The sequence below is a fragment of the Falco biarmicus genome, chromosome 19, assembly GCF_023638135.1.
Source record: "Falco biarmicus isolate bFalBia1 chromosome 19, bFalBia1.pri, whole genome shotgun sequence".
NCBI lineage: Eukaryota > Metazoa > Chordata > Aves > Falconiformes > Falconidae > Falco > Falco biarmicus.
Genome location: NC_079306.1, coordinates 1,084,019 through 1,102,085, shown reverse-complemented (window position 1 = coordinate 1,102,085; position 18,067 = coordinate 1,084,019). Strand labels below are relative to the sequence as shown.

The following is an 18,067-nucleotide window of genomic DNA, read 5'->3' as shown; positions in this document are numbered from 1 at the left end:
CGCTTCCAATGCGTGGCTCCAGGGGGAACAAGGGAAGGACAAGGACTGTGCTGAAAGAGGGCCACCACCAGGGTCCACGGCAGCTCTCCAAAGCCCTGTCAGTGACCTGTTACAACCTATGCTTTAGCCAGAGGCACTCCAGATTCTCGCGGTGGGGTCCTGGTCTCCCCCCGCTGCCCCAAAGGTGGAGGGTGAAGGACGGAGGAAGGAGAGGGTCTAGCGCAGCTATTTACACCATTGATTCTTAGGGCAGCACTTGCTTTCAGAAGGCAGAAAACACGCCGTTGTCCCCACAGGGGGGCCCCATGCTCGCCATCCTTATCTGGTGGTCTTTTTGCTAGTGGTGGTCTTGGAAATGATCCTCACGCTGCCTCCCGTGCTGGAGCTGACACCTCGGCTGCTCCCGGAGCTGAAGGTGCTGCCTCCACCGTAGCTGAGCCCCCCGCCGAACCCTCCACTCCCGCCTCCGAAGCCGCCACCGCTGCTGCTCATGCTGTATCCGCCGCCTCCCATGCCGAGACCTCCACCCATGCCCAGGGAGCTGCCACCGCCGTAGCCCATCCCACTGGAGCTGCTGACCACAGCTGGAGGGGACACAGCGCAGACCCGCTTTAGGGTCCTGCTGGGTCCTTGGGGTGGGGGGACCTGCACCATCACCCCTGTGGCACGGGGTGAGCAAGCAGGGGTGGAAGGTGGGGATACTTACAGACGCTCACGGCTCCAACTCCCTCTCCAGCAAGCCTGTCAGGAAAGGGGAAGGTAAGCAATAACACCGAGGTGCAGAGGAGATACAGTGGTAGCCACTGGGATCATCTAATTTCATGGCCTTCAGTACGGACTCTCCTCTGGTGGGCTATGTCGGTATCACCAATGAAAGGTGACATCGCTCATTTTTATTAGTGCATCAAGTGCCAAGAGCTGGAGAAACAAATCTTTTCCTACAACGTTCGTTATTTGAAACATCCCTCTCTCTCAGCCCTTGTTTTACATCACTTGGTGCTCCAGCCCCTTGGGGTGAGCTGTCCCTTTAAGCCCAAGGAGATGCGTCCTGCTCCAAAAAGCAGCACACAACAGGTCCACGTGCTTGCCCTCACCTGCTCTCCTCGCCCTCCAGCAGCTTCCTGTAGGTCGCGATCTCGATGTCCAGAGCCAGCTTGACGTTCATCAGCTCCTGGTACTCGCGCAGCTGCCGGGCCAGGTCAGCCTTGGCTTTCTGCAGAGCATCCTCCAGCTCAGCGAGTTTGGCCTTGGCATCCTTGAGGGCCATCTCCCCACGCTCCTCCGCCTCGGCGATGGCAGCTTGGAGGTTGGCACACTGCAATCGAGGGAACAGGAGTTATTTAACTTGGGCTACCCCAAACTGCTCTCCTGAGTGTTGCGACGGTGTGCCAGGTACTGGGTGGTGGCTGCCAGGATGGCACCGAGAATTCATGATGGGAAGGTGTTGTAGTGGGGGTGACTGGGGAGCTGCAGCCATAATTCTGTCCCCAAAGAAGAGGAGAGACATTGAGATCCATTTGCTTTGCTACACACCTTTGCTGGTGTAGGCTAGTACCTCACCATTTGCTTCCTCAGCAAGAAAGCAGCTACCACAGCACATCCTTGCACCGTGGGACCTCCTCTAGTGGGCAAAGACAGAGGTGTCCATGCCCGCTCTAACACCGGGAGGGAAGCCTGGCCTTCAGCTCCACTCCAATGCCAGGAGCATCTTCTGCCGCGCCACCCACCACCTCCCACCTGCCCTCCACCGTGCAGCAGCTGCTTTGCAGGAGCATCCTCCTCCTACCTGTTTCTTCACGCTCTCAATCTCGTTCCGCAGCCTCTGGACCATCCGGTTGATCTCTGAAATTTCTATCTTGGTGTTACGCAGGTCGTCACCATGTCGCCCAGCAGAGACCTGGAGCTCCTCGTACTGATGTGCAGAAAGGAGGAGAGCACTGGTTAGGTACCCTGAGGCTCAGAGAAGGATGAGGGGACTTCAGGGCACAAAGTACGGGTTTGGATGCAGGTTAAAGGGCAGGGGACAACATTCCTCTGAGCAACCTGCCCATGGGATAACAGCATTTGGCCCTAGTTATCAACATATGCTAAGGTGGCAGCTATTGCATTGTGTGGAGCATCTATGGGTTGTCACCTAATACTAAGAACCTGGAAGGAAAAGAGGAGTGCTCTGCGTTTAAGGCCAGATCTACCAGTGACCCTTTGTGAGCCCAAGGTCAAGGCATTTAAGCATCTTGTCCCCTTGATTTCACCTTGTATTTCACAAGGAACATAAGGCTGGTAAGCGTAGTGAGTGGTCCACAAGCATGCAGTGGGGATCTGTATGCAAGAGCCTATTGCAACGCACACAGGAAGATAAATTCCTCTCTGGTGTGATGCTGTGATCCTTCCTCATCAGTCCTGCCTCCCATCAGCTACTGTGACACCCCATGAATCAAAGAAATCCTGGTTACCCACCTTGTTCTGGTACCAAGCCTCAGCCTCTGCCCGGCTCCGGTTGGCAATGTCCTCGTACTGCGCTTTGACCTCGGCGATGATGCTGTTGAGGTCCAAGTTACGGTTATTGTCCATGGACAGGACTACGGAGGTGTCGGATACCTGCTGCTGCATCTGGGACAATTCCTGCAGAAGATGCAAAAAAAAGAAGTTAATGGTCTTGTATCTGGGGTGGAAACCACGCGGGCAAGAGGTGGCTTGGGAGCTCTTTCCGCCAAGCCATTTTCTTGCATTTCCCCTGCTCTGCCTCTACCCTTTCCTATCTTATGCCTGTGTTATAATTTCCAAAAGGCAGTGACCGCCTTCTGTTTCACTGCTGCACAGCACCGAGCGTGGCGGGCAGAGCTGCAGGGCATGGGGGGCTGCATGGCAGGGTGCTGTGGGGGGAGGGCTCAGCTTACCGCCTCGTAGAGAGCTCTCAGGAAGTTAATTTCATCTGCCAGCGCATCTGCTTTGGCCTGCAGCTCGACCTTGTTCATGTAAGCACCATCCACATCCTAAAGAAAAGGAAAACAAAGACTTCTGACGAAACCACAAGCCAAAGGGACTTCAGGACACCAATGGGACCATCTCTCTGCTTCCAGGACTATTAGTCTTCAGGCTTGTTTTTATATTGCTATGATCAAGGTATTTAATTTTTTTTTAACGTGATTTTGGATGTTTGCTGTGAGCCAGAACCAGGTTCTTGGGCAGAAGGCAAAGCTCTGACTCACGGGCATGTGAGCAGAGACAGGGTTGAACTGAGCCCGGGTGGGCTGGGTGGTTTGCAACTGCAGCCAAGGGAGCTACCTTCAGAAAGTAGGGCAGCTCCATCAGCATGGAGAACCTTCTGCCCATTCATGGCCTTGGGATAGCCCAGCCTGTACGTACCCCCAGGCGTGCCAATGTCCTAACCTGACCCAGCCGTGAGGCTGAAGGACCCCAGCTCCCATCAGCTTTGCTTGAACTCTGTGCTTGCCCAGTTGATTTCATTGTCCATCCCATAACGCCCAGTTCACTCACCTTCTTGAGGACCACAAACTCGTTCTCTGCACCAGTGCGCCGGTTGATCTCATCTTCATATCTGTTAGGATACAAGAGCGAGAGGGTTTTGGTGGAAACGAAGAGCAAAGCCGGCATGGGAGGCAGAGATAGGACCACCCCAGTCCCAAACCAGTAGTTGTGGCTCACAGGTATATTCCTTACTCCCGCCTGCTTACAGTCCAGAGCAGATGCAGAGCAAATGCTTACTGACTCCAAACCTGCAAGACTTCATCGTGTGAGTAGTCCTAGCTAAAATTAACAGATTTTAATCACTGCCCTTGAAGTTAAGCTCATACATAAATGTGTGCAGATCCAGAGCTCGTTTCGGTAGGAAGCAGGAGCAGGTAGCCTCGGTGACCTCTGCTCAAAGCAAAGTTATGCAAAAGGCTTTCAACAAAGCTGCATGACAATGCCTACAAATATACAATAATGCTACAATTTGATATTTGATATTATAATAATGCTAATGGCTTTGAATAACCCACCGGGGCATTTAATTAAAAAAAAAAAGTCCACGACTCTTTAGTCACGGTTGTGCAAGAGCAGATTGTTATGCCTCAGACTGTATTTCTGTGGAACTTTTTATGGCTGTGAGCAACATCCTTTCATCAGATAATCAGGGCAGGGCTTAGCTAGAGAGTAGACAAAACATGTAGGCTCTTGAGGCAAAGACCTGGCTTTTAGAGGCAGGTTTGTGCCAGTCTCTAACCAATATTGGCAGAGAGATCCCTGCAGATGGATCTCTGAGCAGACACAGGCAGAAGTGGAAATCTGCCGGTGGACTGGGAACCAGCTCTAGACTTGAAATAAAATGCATTCACTTTCCCAGGCAGTAGCTGTGAAATCCAGATGGTATCATCTGTTATTTTTGGCCTGATCGGTATTTCTAAAAGCCTATAGTACGTACCCAAACCTGAAACGCGCCCGAGTGCAACACACCTGAAGCTACGTCAGTCCACCCTGTCAGCAATGAGTGCAGTCTCCTCGTCCCCCACTCAAAAAAAAAAAAAAAAAAAAGTCTCACGTGCCTAACTAATATAAACATTTTTCAGGCCTCCAGTGTGTTTTTCTCAAATTTGCACTTGGGCAGACCTGGCCAAATAAGGGGGATACTGTTCTCGCCCGGCTATAGCCAACTGAAGATGCGTGGCCTCGCCTGAAAAAAACACCGAAATGTCCCTCGTAGTCGGCAGGCGCCGACCGGCACCTCCTGAAGGTGAGTCATCCCACCTCCGCTGGATGCCTCATCGCAGGAGGGGATTAATTGCCTCCCCAGGGAAATCATTTTCTTTGCCAATGGTCAGAGAAAAGAGCTGAGCATCTTTCACGTGCTGGGAGCCGAGCGGGGCCGGTGGCCTGGGGACCTCCAGCAGGGCTGGGGTTTCCTTTGCAAAAAAAGAAATGGGGGGGGAGTTGGGGCTTGCAGTTTATGGCCAGGTGTCATTCCTTTTTTGCACCTCCATTGTACTCATCAGTTATGTGTTTTTCTGTCTCCAGGTGTATTATTTTGGGACACTCAAGGCATCAGACTGCGACCTCCATCACCCTGGAACAGCTTCCCCTGGATGCATGAATTCTGTGCTAAACGCTGGTCCTGCACGTCAGAAATCTGACCTAACTAGAGGTAATTCTGAGACCGGGGTCTCCTTTTATACGTTCATTTTACAAACTGGAAGAGGAACCCAGTGCAAACAGAGAGTATGCACCAGCCACCATGAACCACCTGCCCGGATTTTCCCGTCTGTTAATCATTTATGTTATAGAGCACGATTCCTTACTTGTTCTTAAAGTCTTCCACCATGTCCTGCATGTTCCTCAGTTCAGAGTCCAACCGGCCCCTCTCTCCCATAAGACTGTCCAGCTGCCGCCGGAGGTTGTTGATGTAGGCTTCGAAAAGGGGCTCAAGGGACTTCCTGGTGACGGTGTGACCTTGCTCTTGCAGGAGGCTCCACTTGGTCTCCAGCACTTTGTTCTGCTGCTCCAAAAAGCGCACCTGGGGAGAAACACAAGCAGGCACGTGCTGAAGCCCATGTGAACAATGCACAGAAAAAAAAAAAAAAAAAAACCACTGCCAGGGAAAAAAAGAGGGGTCATTCCACACAGATAGAAAAGATCAGGAGATGCTGGGACAGTCATGGGGAAATCATTAGGATCTTCCTAATTTAGGGCACCGGATTCTCAAACATATCAAAAGTAGCCAAAACGTTTAGCAAGATTTTTCAAGAGCTATTGCTTAATGAGCAATATGAGACTGATAAAAAAACAGGCCAAACACCTGTATTTGCAACTTTAGGGGTTTCTCCCCACCCCACCCCACAACCAGATGCTCAGCCCACCTTACTGGTTTAAACTGGTGTTATCCCATTGAGTTGTGTAGAACTTTGCCATTTTACAACCAGTATAGAAGATCCATCCAGCCCCTGGGATGTTTCTTACAGGGAGGTGGGGGATTTACTTTTTCAGTAAAACAAGATGCTGAAAAACTCATCCTTGCAAAGCAGGAACATAAGACAGTTCTTAGTTTTCAGCCAAACCCGCGCTCTTCGTTGGCTGGAGTTAGTTCAGCCAAGACCTTAAATCCAAAGGATGTTTCGTCCTGCTCTTTTTTCCCAGAGGCAACTGATAATATGCATAGCTTGATGTTAAACCAAACTCTCACCTTGTCGATGAAGGAGGCAAATTTGTTGTTCAGGGTCTTGATCTGCTCCCGCTCCTGTGTTCGCACCTTCTGGATTTCTGGGTCAATATCCAGCTTGAGGGGTGCCAGGAGGCTCTGGTTGACAGTCACTTCGTGGATGCCACCGGGTGGGCAAACAGGGAACCCGGGGCCACCTCGACCACCAAATCCGGGACCTCCCAGCCCAAATCCACTGCCCAGCCCATAGCCGCCACCACCACCAGCTCCTCCTAAGCCAAAACCAGCGCCAGCTCCACTACCATAGCCAAGACCAAAGCCAGCTCCTCCACCAAAACCGTATCCGCCACCAGCTCCGCTCCGTAGACCTCCACCGACCGAGCTGTAGGAAATTCTTTTGCTTCCTCCTAGGTTATAGAGACTTCTGCTGCCGAAGCCACCACCAGCTCCAAAGCCGCCTCCACCTCCGGCTCTTCCTCCTCCAACTCTGGAGACAGAGACGGAGCTAAAACTGCTTCTGGTACCACCGCCACCTCCTACGATAGCAGAGCCTGAGCTAAAGCCCCTCATGCCCCCTCCAGTAGATGATCTGAAAGAGATCCGACTCATGGTGGCTTGTTCAATTGGAAATGCAAAGAGCAGGAGAGGTGGAAAAAATAGGCTGGTGAATAAAAGCCGCACAGCAGGAAGAGAGCAGAGGGCAATGGAGACAGAAACCCCTGTGATGGGAGAGCTTTGGAGCCTCCTCTTTTATCTGCTTGGAAAACTTGGCACAGGAATTCAGAACTTGACGTGCCTTGCAGCAACTTGCCTTGTCAAACACACCTAGGCTACGGCGGGGTGCCGAAAAATGCATTGTTTGCAGGCAAGAAAGTAACGGAGTGAGGGAGCTCCCCCCTCCACCAAAGCCTGCCGCTCTGAGTCATGAAATTAGAATTGAATGGGACGCCTCGCTGAGGTCTGCGCTCAGGGGCAGGATACAACACGATTCTCCTGAGACCCTGGGAGCCAGTTTTCCTTAGGCGAGCCGAGGGCTCGCTCGCTTGAGCAAGGTTCCTCGCACTGAAGGTTTTGCAAGGTGGAGTTTAGGGTGCAGCACACTGCCCAGCAAACGAGGCAGCACAGACAGGGGCTTCTCGGGGATGCCAGGGTCCCGTTGCTGGCTTGGAAAAGCTGGGGCTGGAGGTGGTTTTACTCATCAGCACAGCTCTTTTGATTTATTTTGGAAAAGGGATCTAAATGATCGTGGGCCTGCAGAGTTGAGTGGAGTGGAAGGTGTCTCATGGCAGTATTTTTTGGGGATCTTAGCGAAAGATTATCTACCCTTCTTGCTTTCAAAGACAGCAAGTAAATCCAAAGTAGCTTCAAGTTACATTAAGGAGTACTATGAGACTGATAAAATAGTTATTAAAAAGATGCTTGACATGATTGCTTTTCTTTTGAATCTCCTTGTCAAGCTCAGGGTTCAAAAGCTCCCTGTGAAGTGGTATTTTTATCACTTTTTTTCCACCCCCCTGTATTTAAGCAGAAGTTTCCACATCAGTGCTGGCTCTCCAAGATGTTCTGTAGAGGGGAATTCATGCGTTTTTCTTCCGGCTCCCTCCCACCCACTTCTTCACTCTGCTGAGATCACTCAGTCAGAAGATTTTCCTAAAATAGCCTTTGCTTCTTGATCTTGGGCTCTTGGGCGGACCCTCTCCCAGGAGCTTCAATCCCCGTGATGAGGCCAGGTCGTGCTTTGGGACAGTGCAAAGGCAGGAGGGCTGGGGACCTCTTCTCTTGTGTCCATGAAGAGCTGGGCACAGGGTAGAAGAGATCTCCTCCCTCCAACCAAAATACTCCTGCAAATGGGGTTCTGCCCAGCCACATCCTTGTGCTGCGAGGGCTGCCCTCCTGTACGTCAGATAAAATAATAGTGAACACCACCCCGAGCAGCTAAATCAAAAGGATTCTCAAAATCAACTACGTGAGCAATAAGTACAGGAGCTTAATCCAAACTGAGCAGCTTAAGGGTATCTGCTGCATCTCATAGCTTGTTGCTGTTGACGTGTTTCCAACCGCCGTTTTCTCTGTCTGGGAACCTGAAAGAACCTGAGCAGAAGGGGTTTTTTTTGTTTTGTTTTGTATTGTTGGTTGGGGTTTTTTTCTCTTGTTGCAATCAGAAAAAGCCAGCGCTCACAGCTATCGCCTCCTGCAAGTGCTGCTGTCGCTGCTCATTGCCAGCAGCGTGAGTCACTGGCACTGGCGGCGCGTCAGCGAGCTATCGGGAAGCCTATCCTTGGACGGGCTGTTGCAAGGCACCCTCCCGCTGGAAGGGAGATGGCAGGGCGGTAGCAAGGGGGTGCTCTCACCCCGGGAGTGGAGATGTGGGAACCTCCCGGGTGCTGGTAATGCCAAGTTGTGCCGGGAAAGCCGTGCCCGTGCTCCCGTTGCGCAGGTGATGCGCAGCAGCGGGGTAACCTCAGCGATAACACTGCTGAGGTTATGCTGATACTGGAAATAAATAAATTGTGTTAGAAGCACAGCAGAGGTGTGGAGGTTTGCTTTCCGAAGCCTGTAGATGTGAGTTGGCGTATGTGCGCCGGATCCTGTGGAGGGGGGCCAGGCAGGGAGCTGCCTTTGACTTCCAAAGAACTATGCAAAGTCACACCTGGGAACCAGGGCACCGGCTGCAAATGTTTTAATTAAAGCAAAGAGAAAGCATTCATGTTTAAGGCAGTCATTACCTCCCCAGCTCTTCTAGGAAAGCCTGTTGCTGCAGACAACGGTAATTAAGTAGAATATTACAAAGGATTTGGAAGGGTAAAGCAAATGATGGTTTAGGCACCAAAATAGGGGAAATTCTTGCAGAATCACTCAGTCCCACGCAGGTTCCTTGCTTGGCTTGTGTCACTCGCATGCACTGTGCTCCTGAGGCTGCAGGGGGGCTGTTTGCCCCCCCTCAGGTTGCCTGCAGAGAGGATGTGGGTTTGGGAGGCTGCAGGGGGGTTGCCTGGAGGGTGGGGGCACTGCAGGGGTTGGGGTGCAGAGCAAAGGGAGGAGGAACAGGGCCAGCTGAGATGGTTGCAGGAGATCAGCTGCCTGCGAGCACCACTTCGGCACTGTGTTATCTGCTCGTTATTCATTTTCAGAGCAGGCTGGAAGACAGACATTCAGAACTTTTAAGGTGAGTTAAGGTTAGGCTGTCATTAGCTGTATTAATTCCTCGCACCTGTGCCGTGTAATTCAGCATTTGCACAGGTGAGTACAGAAATTGAGGTGACTCAGAGTTTATTTTTAACCTTCACTCATTTTTGGCCCGTCTGTCTGTGACATCCTCTGCGACAGCAGGGATGGAGGACCTGGGGTTTGCCCCCAGCCTTTGGTTTTTCTGGCTGCAGCTCCTTTGGTTTTCTGGGTGAAGGGAGACCCGATGCTGCCGTGTTTCGGTGCCTCTGGGTTTCAGCGAGGTTTTGCTGAAGCGGTTGTGAGCGCCTCCTGCAAACCCGCTGGGCTGGCGTGTACTTGCTTGTCTCCTTCCCATGTGCTGTGCAAGTTATGTAAAGCCGGGATGTGGAGAGGTCAGGGAAGAGCAAAGCGTCTGACTCTTTGAAATGTAATAAGGGGTGAGTGTTTGTCTGATGGGCTTCCCCCCCCGCCCCCCCCCCCGGCCTTTTTCTCTTTTTTTATTCTCCTTTTGCAATGACGGCTGACCAAAATACCTGTATGGCTTGGTGAGTCGCTGTGTTCCAGCTCACTGAAACCCATCCTCAGTCTAGATCATCCTGATAAAATCCTCCCCCAGAGCCCTGTATGTGCTTGGTTTTGCTACATCTTTTTTTTAAAAAAAACAAAAATCAAACACTAGGTTTTTGCCCGAGGCAGCAGAGCTTTGCAACCCCCCCACCCCCCCACCCCCTTCCATGGAAGAAACCCCCCCCTCCCATGGAAGAAACGCTTTTGGATTAACCCCGATCATACGTTAAGAAATGAACAGTGTTTAAATTTTTTTTGTCATTTATTGGATATACCCCCACCCTCCTTCTCCTTTTTTTCTTCCATTTTTAAATTTGTTTCAAGCTTTTAATTATAATTTTATCAGAACTTTGAAACTTTTCCCCCAAAGTAAAGCAAAAGCCCCCTCCAGCTCACTTTGCTGAAGGTTGGGGATATTTCACGCTACTGGTTCTGTTTCAGAATAAAAAGATGTAGGAGCAAATAAATTACAATCCAGTTTTATTGGACATGTTCCAACAGAGAGAAGAAGGAAAACACAGTGTCATATCACTATCATTGAAGTATAAAAAGCTGCAGTTTTCTTTTTTAATGGTACTTTCACAAAAATAAAAAATAAGACATGGTAGAAGGCTAGAGGGCTCAACTCCATCAGAAAAGGGAAAGTATATTTTGGGCACTGGTGTGCCCTTGGGCTCCTGCTCCTGACTGCTTCATTCCCCACGGGCTGGGCTGAAACTTGACAGCCCTTCTGGGTTTGCCAAGTGTCTTGCTTTTGGCAGGGAAAGCTACACATCATGGAGATGCTGAAATACCCCCAGGAGCAGTGTGGCCGTGGCCCTGCAGGCAGTTTTTCCAGTGTAATTTTCACTGTCTCAGACTTTCACTTCCACTGCTGTGACCAGGACAGCGGGGAAAGTCAGAGCGACCTGGACTGTTGGATGATTTTGGCATTTTTTTAAGCCATTCCAACAGAACTTAGCATGAGACGGGACAGCAATCCAATTCAACTGCAAGCACCTATCTTGCTTTTGAAGAATGCTTTGCCTCAGTTATTATTTAGCATTAAAAAATCCTGTAATTTAGAAAACAAGCCCTTTTCCACATGGTTTCGGTTAGTCACTGGTGGCTCCTCTGACAAAATACACCCATGAGATTATGTGTAAGGTGCCACTCTGGACAAACTTTCATTTAAGAGAAAGGACAGGAATGAGGGAGTAGTTTGGGTTTCCTTTTATTTAAGCTCATTGCAAGTTGCACCTGCATCCCTGTGGGTGGCACTTTTCTGATGGAGGCACCTCCAATTGCTTTCCTAACCTGATGCCCTGAACCACTGGCCAGGCTCATGTGCCTGACTTCACGCAGCTGCGATGCTCAGCACATCTGGAAGAAACATGTTTTCCAAAGCTCAGCTGTGAATGGGAAGAGGGATTTTCCGTCGTGCTGACATGACTCAGAAGTGACTCTTAACCGGGCTCTGGGCTCCCGTAATAAGGGGTGTTTTCAGAGGGGCCCCACACTTGCAAACCGCTGCCTGGGATATTTCAGCAACCTCCTGGGGTATTTCTACATAGCAGAAAAATAACCCGCATCTCCAGTAAAGACGAGTGACTGAACTTGAAGGGGTGAATCTGGTTCATCCCAGCGGTGAAGGCAGAGCAGGCTGAACCGAAGCCGAGTTCCCAGCCCAACCCTGGGCTTCTGTGGGCCCGGACTGAGCTGAAAACCCAAGTTACGGCATCTTCGCTGCTATCTGATCCGTCTGAGCGTATGGCTGCCAGCTAGCCTCAATTACAAACAAGCTGCTCAGCCTTATTAAAAGCAAACAATCATAAAAACCAATTCCCCATTCAGAAAATCACTCAGTCCCATGTTTTCCTTTTAATCCTGTTGCAGGTACTTTGAGAGAGCTGTTTGACATGTGCTCCACTGCTTTTCCTGTGATCCAAAAGCTTAAGAGCTATGGTGCGAGGAGCCAGGACAGAGGTGGGTGAAGGGGATTGTGATGCGCAGGAGCGATGCAGGAGTAATGCAGGAGCGATGGTTTTGGGGAGGGTCTGGTGATGGTTTTACTCAGGCTGTGTAGCACTCTTCAGGCTTTGGCTTTTTATGCTCTTTTTGCTGGAGGAGGTTTTGGAGACGATTTTCACACCTGGGTTGGTGCCGCCTTTTGCACTTCCAGAGCTGAAATTCCCTCCACTGGTGCTCAGACCGCTGCTGCCACCTCCTCCGTAGCTAAGACTGCTTCCAATGCCGAGACCACTGCCTCCTCCAAATCCACCTCCGAGACCACCACCGCCACCCCCGAGTCCAAGTCCTCCTCCACTGCCAAAGCTGTAACCTCCACCACCACCGCCTCCTCCGAGACCAAAGCCGCTTCCACCGCCTCCTCCGAGACCAAAGCCGCTTCCACCGCCTCCTCCACTTAGGTTCAGTCCACCAAATCCTCCTAACCCAGCTCCACCAGCCATGCCAGAGCTGGAGCTGATGACAGCTGCAAGAAGAAACCACCAGAGGTCGGACATCTGCTTGGCAGTCACCCAGTCCCGGTAAGCACCGTCATCAGGACCCTGACCCACAGGACAAGCCCAGCTCATGTCCCCTGTGCAATGCTGGTGGAGGGCTCTGAGCACCTCATATTGGGGCAAACCCCCCTCCCCCCGAGGTTGCTCACAGCCTCTGCTCCCAACGGGCCGCAGCAAGACAAGCGCTGCGATACTTACAGTAGCTGATGGGGTTGAGTCCCTCTCCGCTCAGCCTGTTGGGGGGGGCAGATAAAGGGGATGTTAGAGCAGAATGAGGGAGACGGGCAAGGGGACCAACTACTGGTGGGGGCAAAGCGACAGCTGCTGTTATTCCTGCAGGGATTTTGCCCCCACCTGCTCTCCTCGCCCTCCAGCAGCTTCCTGTAGGTCGCGATCTCGATGTCCAGGGCCAGCTTGACGTTCATCAGCTCCTGGTACTCGCGCAGCTGCCGGGCCATGTCAGCCTTGGCTTTCTGCAGAGCATCCTCCAGGTCAATCATCTTTGCCTTGGCATCTTTGAGGGCCAGCTCCCCACGCTCCTCAGAGTCTCCGATGGCCGTCTGCAGGGTGGCACACTGCAAGAGGAGAGATTGGGACTCCTAAAAGCTGCTTTTCTTTTGGGGTAAGTGTTATCCAAGGAAGAAAACCATTCTGGTGGGGTGTTAATGAAAAAGGTTATGACTGAGGCTGTTCATCTATAGCTAATATTGCTGAAGTTGGAACGCCAGCCTGGAAAAAATGATTTAACATGTGTTAGAGCATGGTGCCCTTTTCAGGAGTGAATTTAACATGTTTAATGAGCTACCTCACATTCTGTGGCTGCTAAAGTCCCTAATTAGTAAAGCAGAGCTGCGGTGCCTAAGGACCAGAGAATGGGGCTCCTGCTGCCATTCCTACCTGGTTCCTCGTGTTCTCTATCTCTGAGCGGATCCTCTGGATCAGTCGGTTGAGCTCAGCGATCTCCCCCTTTGTGTTGCGCAGGTCGTCCCCGTGCTTCCCCGCTGTGGCCTGCAGCTCCTCGAACTGTGGTTCAGAAGGAAGAGTAAGCCATCTGAGGTGTCCAGGTGGACAGGAAGTGGCTCAAACAGCCCCAAACAGGGACAGCAGTGATTTTGCCCAGAAATGTATCTATGGGTCTGTTCACCTTGGTTTGGTACCACGCCTCCGCCTCAGCCCGACTCCTGTTAGCAATATCCTCGTACTGAGCTTTGACTTCAGCGATGATGCTGCTGAGGTCCAGGTCCCGGTTGTTGTCCATTGACAGAATGACAGCAGTGTCAGACACTTGTGCGCTGAGCTGAGCCAGCTCCTGCAGGGAAGCACACGGGATCCTGATCAGCTGCACTTACCTCTTCAAATGCCACGAACGATGGCAGTCACTGTCCGAGGGGGACAACAGGACGGGAATCAGGGGAGGAGGGTGTCTGTACCGCATCATAGAGGGCTCGAAGGAAACTGAGTTCATCAGTCAGGGCATCCACCTTGGCCTCCAGCTCTACCTTACTCATGTAAGCAGCATCCACATCCTGGAAAAGAGCAACCGTGGGGACATCTGCAGCACCTGGTGCTACTGACCATCTTTGTTTCTACATGGTCTGTTTTGCCAAGGCAAGCATGTGTGGGACAAGAATTCACTTCCATCCTCCAAGCCCCTCCACTCCTTTCCCCCCAAAACCATAACCCAACCAACAGCTTTTAAAGGATGAGCATGAAGCTCCATGAGCCCTCCCACCCTTTAGGACAGTCCCAGCCTGTGCCATGGCTGGGGGTAGCTCAGCATCCGTAACGCCTCCTGTCTCACCCACCTTCTTCAGCACCACAAATTCATTCTCCGCTGCCGTGCGTCTGTTGATTTCCTCTTCGTATCTGCAAGGATAAAGGGAAAGACATGCTGGATTGTTACCTCAGTAATCAGAGAAGTTGTACAGGTAGGACGGCAAGGTTATCTGGGCTGGATACGGTGTTTCCACGTTAACCTTCTGGAAACCACCCAGCTCAAATTTTGGAAAATCCCATTTCTCAAAGGGTTGAAATGACATTTTGTTTTAATGGAACAGGAGGGGTAAAGCTGGTTTAGGTTCTTTTCCTTTGCAAATGTGATCACAAGTGTGTCCTGGCTGAATCTGCATTTTCTCGTTGGAAAAACGTCAACAGACCACCTTTCTGCTGCTGTCAAGGAAGGTGGGCTCTGCAGGGAGAAGCGCCTCACAGGAGTGGTGTATTAGAGGGGCATTACAGGTTACAGCACCAGCTGGAGGTATTTTTTTCCCCTTTCCTGCAGAAAGTTTGATGAATATCTCAGGCTGGGTGTTTGACTTTCAGAAAGCTAAATTTAAGTGAGATTAATCCTACTGCCTAACGCAGCCTGAACCATTTGCATCCCGTTTCACCCCAGGGTGCCTGGATGTGCTGCTAACAGGCACTCACTTGTTCTTGAAATCCTCCACGAGGTCTTGCATGTTCTTCAGTTCCCCATCCATGCGTCCCCGCTCGTTGAGCAGGTTGGCCAGCTGCCGTTTCAAGTTGTTGATGTAAGCCTCAAAGAGTGGGTCCAGGTTGTTTTTGCCTGAGTTGGTTTTTTGACCCTGGTCCTGCAGGAGGGTCCATTTGGTCTCAAGCACCTTGTTCTGCTGCTCCAGAAAGCGAACCTGAGCATTGGGAAGCAGAAAAGGCTGAGTGACGGATACCTGTCAGCACGCTCATGGCCCATAATCAGTGATGGGGACTGATGCATAGCACAAGCCAAGGAAATCCCAAGCCAAAAGCATTAAATCCAGCTGTGACTACCCTCCAGGTTGTCTAGGGCTGTGCTAGCCCACTCAGTAGCCAAGCAAATCTGCCCTCAGTGGACAGTCTTCTTCAAACACATTTTAATTTTGCAAAGCAATGAGCAATCATTAGAAAACACAGGTTCAGCTCTTTCATCACTTGCTTTCTTGAGCATCCTTTGGTTTTTCTTTCTTTGTAAGAGATATTTATCTCCATTAAAGCTAAGATCTGGTTACTACAGGTTAAAAGGCAAGTACTTAATTGCCTTTCCTTTTGCTCGTATATACTACATATTTACCCAGGTAAAAGCCAAGGAAGGACTTAAGCTGAGCCAATATAAAAAGGACTTTAGCTCGCAGGCAATAAAGCAATAAGGACCAACGCACCCTCTGTGATTCCCCACAGAGAGAGCTGGGTTAAGCAGCTAGATCTGGACTTGAAACTGGCTTACTCCATTTGAGCTAGTATATCTTATTTCTCAGGCACAAAACCCAGATCTCATCCTCTTATTACCAGTTTCTAATCTCGTTTTCTGCCTTGTAACTGTTTAGCAGAATGTTCTTTTTGATTACTTTAATGAAGACCTGCAGATAGGAAACGTGCAACAGACTGTAGATCTATGAAGCTGTATTTTTGTAGCTACAAGACTGTCTGGCTCTCTACCATGATGCCACAGCACTCAATGAAGCCTCACCTTGTCAATGAAAGAAGCAAACTTGTTGTTGAGGGTCTTGATTTGCTCCTTCTCGTCTTTTCGCACCTGGTGGATGTCTGGATCTATCTCCAGGTTCAGTGGTGCCAGGAGACTCTGGTTCACAGTCACTTCTTGGATCGTACCAACGCCATGTGGGCCACCACTAAATCCTGCTGGGTTCCTGCCACCACCCAGCCCTCCACCAAATCCTCCCATCCCCCCCACTCCACCAAAGCCAAATCCTCCACCACCTCCCTGTCCACCACCAAAACCAAGCCCACCAGTACCTCCACCAAAACCAAGCCCACCAGCACCCCCACTAAAGCCATAGCCACCACCTCCACCACCAAGACCAAGTGCAAGACTGCCACAAGCTCCACCACCACCAAGTCCACCACCACCACCACCACCACCTCCTAGGCCAGATCCACCACCAGCTCCACTCCCAAAAGCAGCTCGGAAGCTGCTTCCAACACCAATGGATATCCTCTTGCTACCACCAAGGTTGTAGAGGCTCCTGCTGCCAAAACCGCCACCACCACCACCTCCTCCTCCGATGAGCCTTCCAAAACCACCTCCACCTCCTCCAGACCGTGCCACAGACATCGAACTGAAGCCAGCCCTGCCACCACTTGGTACAATAGCTGAGGCAGCACTGTAGGACCTGCCTCCACCTCCCGCTCTCGTGCCGTAAGTTTGCCGGTTCATTGCAGCAGGAGGTAAAGCCGGGCAGTGGCGAGAAGAAGCACACAGGGCGAGTGCAGCTCTCTGGTGGAAGGGAGCACGCGATGCCCTTTTTATCCCTCTGGGGATCTGGGCTTGGTTGCATGGAAGTCCAGTGATCAATTTAGTGCCTTCATGGTTTTGACATGCCAAGCAGCCAGCTGTCTGATTGAAACTTGTTAAGCACTGATTGCACTCAAACAGCTCAGCTAGAAGAGTTATCTAACTCCCTGATTTTTGGCAGGGAGAGCCCAGCCTTAGTGCAGAGCCTCTGTATGCTTGCAGAGAGGTGTTATTTAATTTCCTAGCTGTGAAGCAAAAGAAAAGAGATAAAGAAGGGTGAAAAAAAGAGAAACAGCTACCTGGATACCCCTATGCAACTTGTAAGATGCAGTAGATCGGTATAAAGCTTAGTGGAGAGTCCTCTGAATTAACTTGAGTGAAAGGCAGTGAGAATGAAATGGCTAAATCTGACCAAAAATATTTCACAGGGCTTCTTCCCCTGAAGGCAGCATGTGGGTGTGATGTTCATGAAGCTTGACATCTCGTTCAGCGCTCTAATTTACCCAGCCTGCCTCTTCACACCAGCTAGGCAGAGACCATCTTTTTGAGCCGACCAGCACAAAGAGGTCCTGATCCATGATCTTCCTCTGAGACGCTATATTTAAATGGCACCTCAAATTTTGGTTGCTTAGTGTTTGGTATCTAGTCTATGACAGGTTTCCTAGGCTTCCTTTCTAGAGAGATTGGCATCCCCAGAGGACAACTCCATCCCACCCCTGAGGCTGCTGTTGCAGTGTCTCCAGCCACCTGATGATGTGACCGATGCATTTGCATCTCGCTCTAAAAAGCATCTCAATGAAGGAGGCAGATTTTCTGAAAAACACTTTGCCCAGCTTTGTGGAACAAATATTTTGTGGATATTATTTGCATGTTGACATTAAGATGCAATCAGGCTTGAGTTTCTAGATCTTTACAGTTGTGATTTCTTTTAAAGATTTTTGAGCCTTTCCATTCAAAATGTTGCCAAAAGCAAAGATTTAACCAGCATGAAAAATACTCCCACAAATTCTCCTTGTTTTACTTCCTGGAGTCCTTGGGAAGAGGAGCGAATGCAATAGGGTGTGGTGATGTTTTCTGGCATCTCAGACTTTGTTCAGCTGCAGTGTTTAGAGTATTTTATTCTTCACATTTAAGAGCTCCGTTCAGTTTTGGCATGTTGCTGTCCTAGTGGCATTGCCCGTGCTGTGCACATGACTGGAGCTTAAACGTATTTGCAGGACAGGACTCCACATGCCCTTCAGAACACATTCATGTGCCTTAGTGCTACAAAACCATTAAGTACAAGCTAAAATCCCACTGGCATCTCTGGAAGAAAGATTATGCAGGTGCTTCGTGCTCTGCCGAATGCAGAAGACCAAATACCTGATTATCCTTGGAGAAACGCTGCCAGGCAGGCTTAAACCGGGAGAGTTGGGTCACTCCACT

The 18,067-nt window shown here is 50.5% G+C and overlaps 2 protein-coding genes across 2 annotated transcripts; both read right to left on the bottom strand.

Moving 5' to 3' along the window:
• Positions 1-175: 175 nt before the first annotated feature.
• Positions 176-6,763, bottom strand: LOC130141330 (keratin, type II cytoskeletal 6A-like). The gene is made up of 9 exons (XM_056322219.1): positions 6,179-6,763; positions 5,298-5,512; positions 3,499-3,559; positions 2,898-2,993; positions 2,458-2,622; positions 1,787-1,912; positions 1,095-1,315; positions 707-741; positions 176-584 (listed from the first exon to the last, which is right to left on the bottom strand). Exons 1-9 carry the CDS (start codon positions 6,761-6,763, stop codon positions 319-321), a joined length of 1,770 nt encoding a protein of 589 aa, XP_056178194.1. The 3' UTR covers positions 176-318.
• Positions 6,764-11,937: 5,174 nt separating this feature from the next.
• Positions 11,938-16,564, bottom strand: LOC130141327 (keratin, type II cytoskeletal 5-like). The gene is made up of 9 exons (XM_056322216.1): positions 15,857-16,564; positions 14,821-15,041; positions 14,199-14,259; positions 13,824-13,919; positions 13,538-13,702; positions 13,291-13,416; positions 12,748-12,968; positions 12,592-12,626; positions 11,938-12,362 (listed from the first exon to the last, which is right to left on the bottom strand). Exons 1-9 carry the CDS (start codon positions 16,562-16,564, stop codon positions 11,938-11,940), a joined length of 2,058 nt encoding a protein of 685 aa, XP_056178191.1.
• Positions 16,565-18,067: the final 1,503 nt, after the last annotated feature.

Bases quoted from the DNA above. Each gene is read 5' to 3' on its own strand.
- LOC130141327 (XM_056322216.1), bottom strand. From the start codon at position 16,564: ATGAACCGGCAAACTTACGGCACGAGAGCGGGAGGTGGAGGCAGGTCC. The intron at 15,042-15,856 runs GTGAGGCTTCAT...CCCAATGCTCAG, and splicing joins TTGCTTCTTTCATTGACAAG to GTTCGCTTTCTGGAGCAGCA. The intron at 13,920-14,198 runs GTGGGTGAGACA...GCTCTTTTCCAG, and splicing joins AATTTGTGGTGCTGAAGAAG to GATGTGGATGCTGCTTACAT.
- LOC130141330 (XM_056322219.1), bottom strand. From the start codon at position 6,763: ATGAGTCGGATCTCTTTCAGATCATCTACTGGAGGGGGCATGAGGGGC. The intron at 2,623-2,897 runs GTAAGCTGAGCC...CATCTTCTGCAG, and splicing joins TGAGAGCTCTCTACGAGGCG to GAATTGTCCCAGATGCAGCA. The intron at 742-1,094 runs GTGAGGGCAAGC...CTTTCCTGACAG, and splicing joins CTGGAGGGCGAGGAGAGCAG to GCTTGCTGGAGAGGGAGTTG.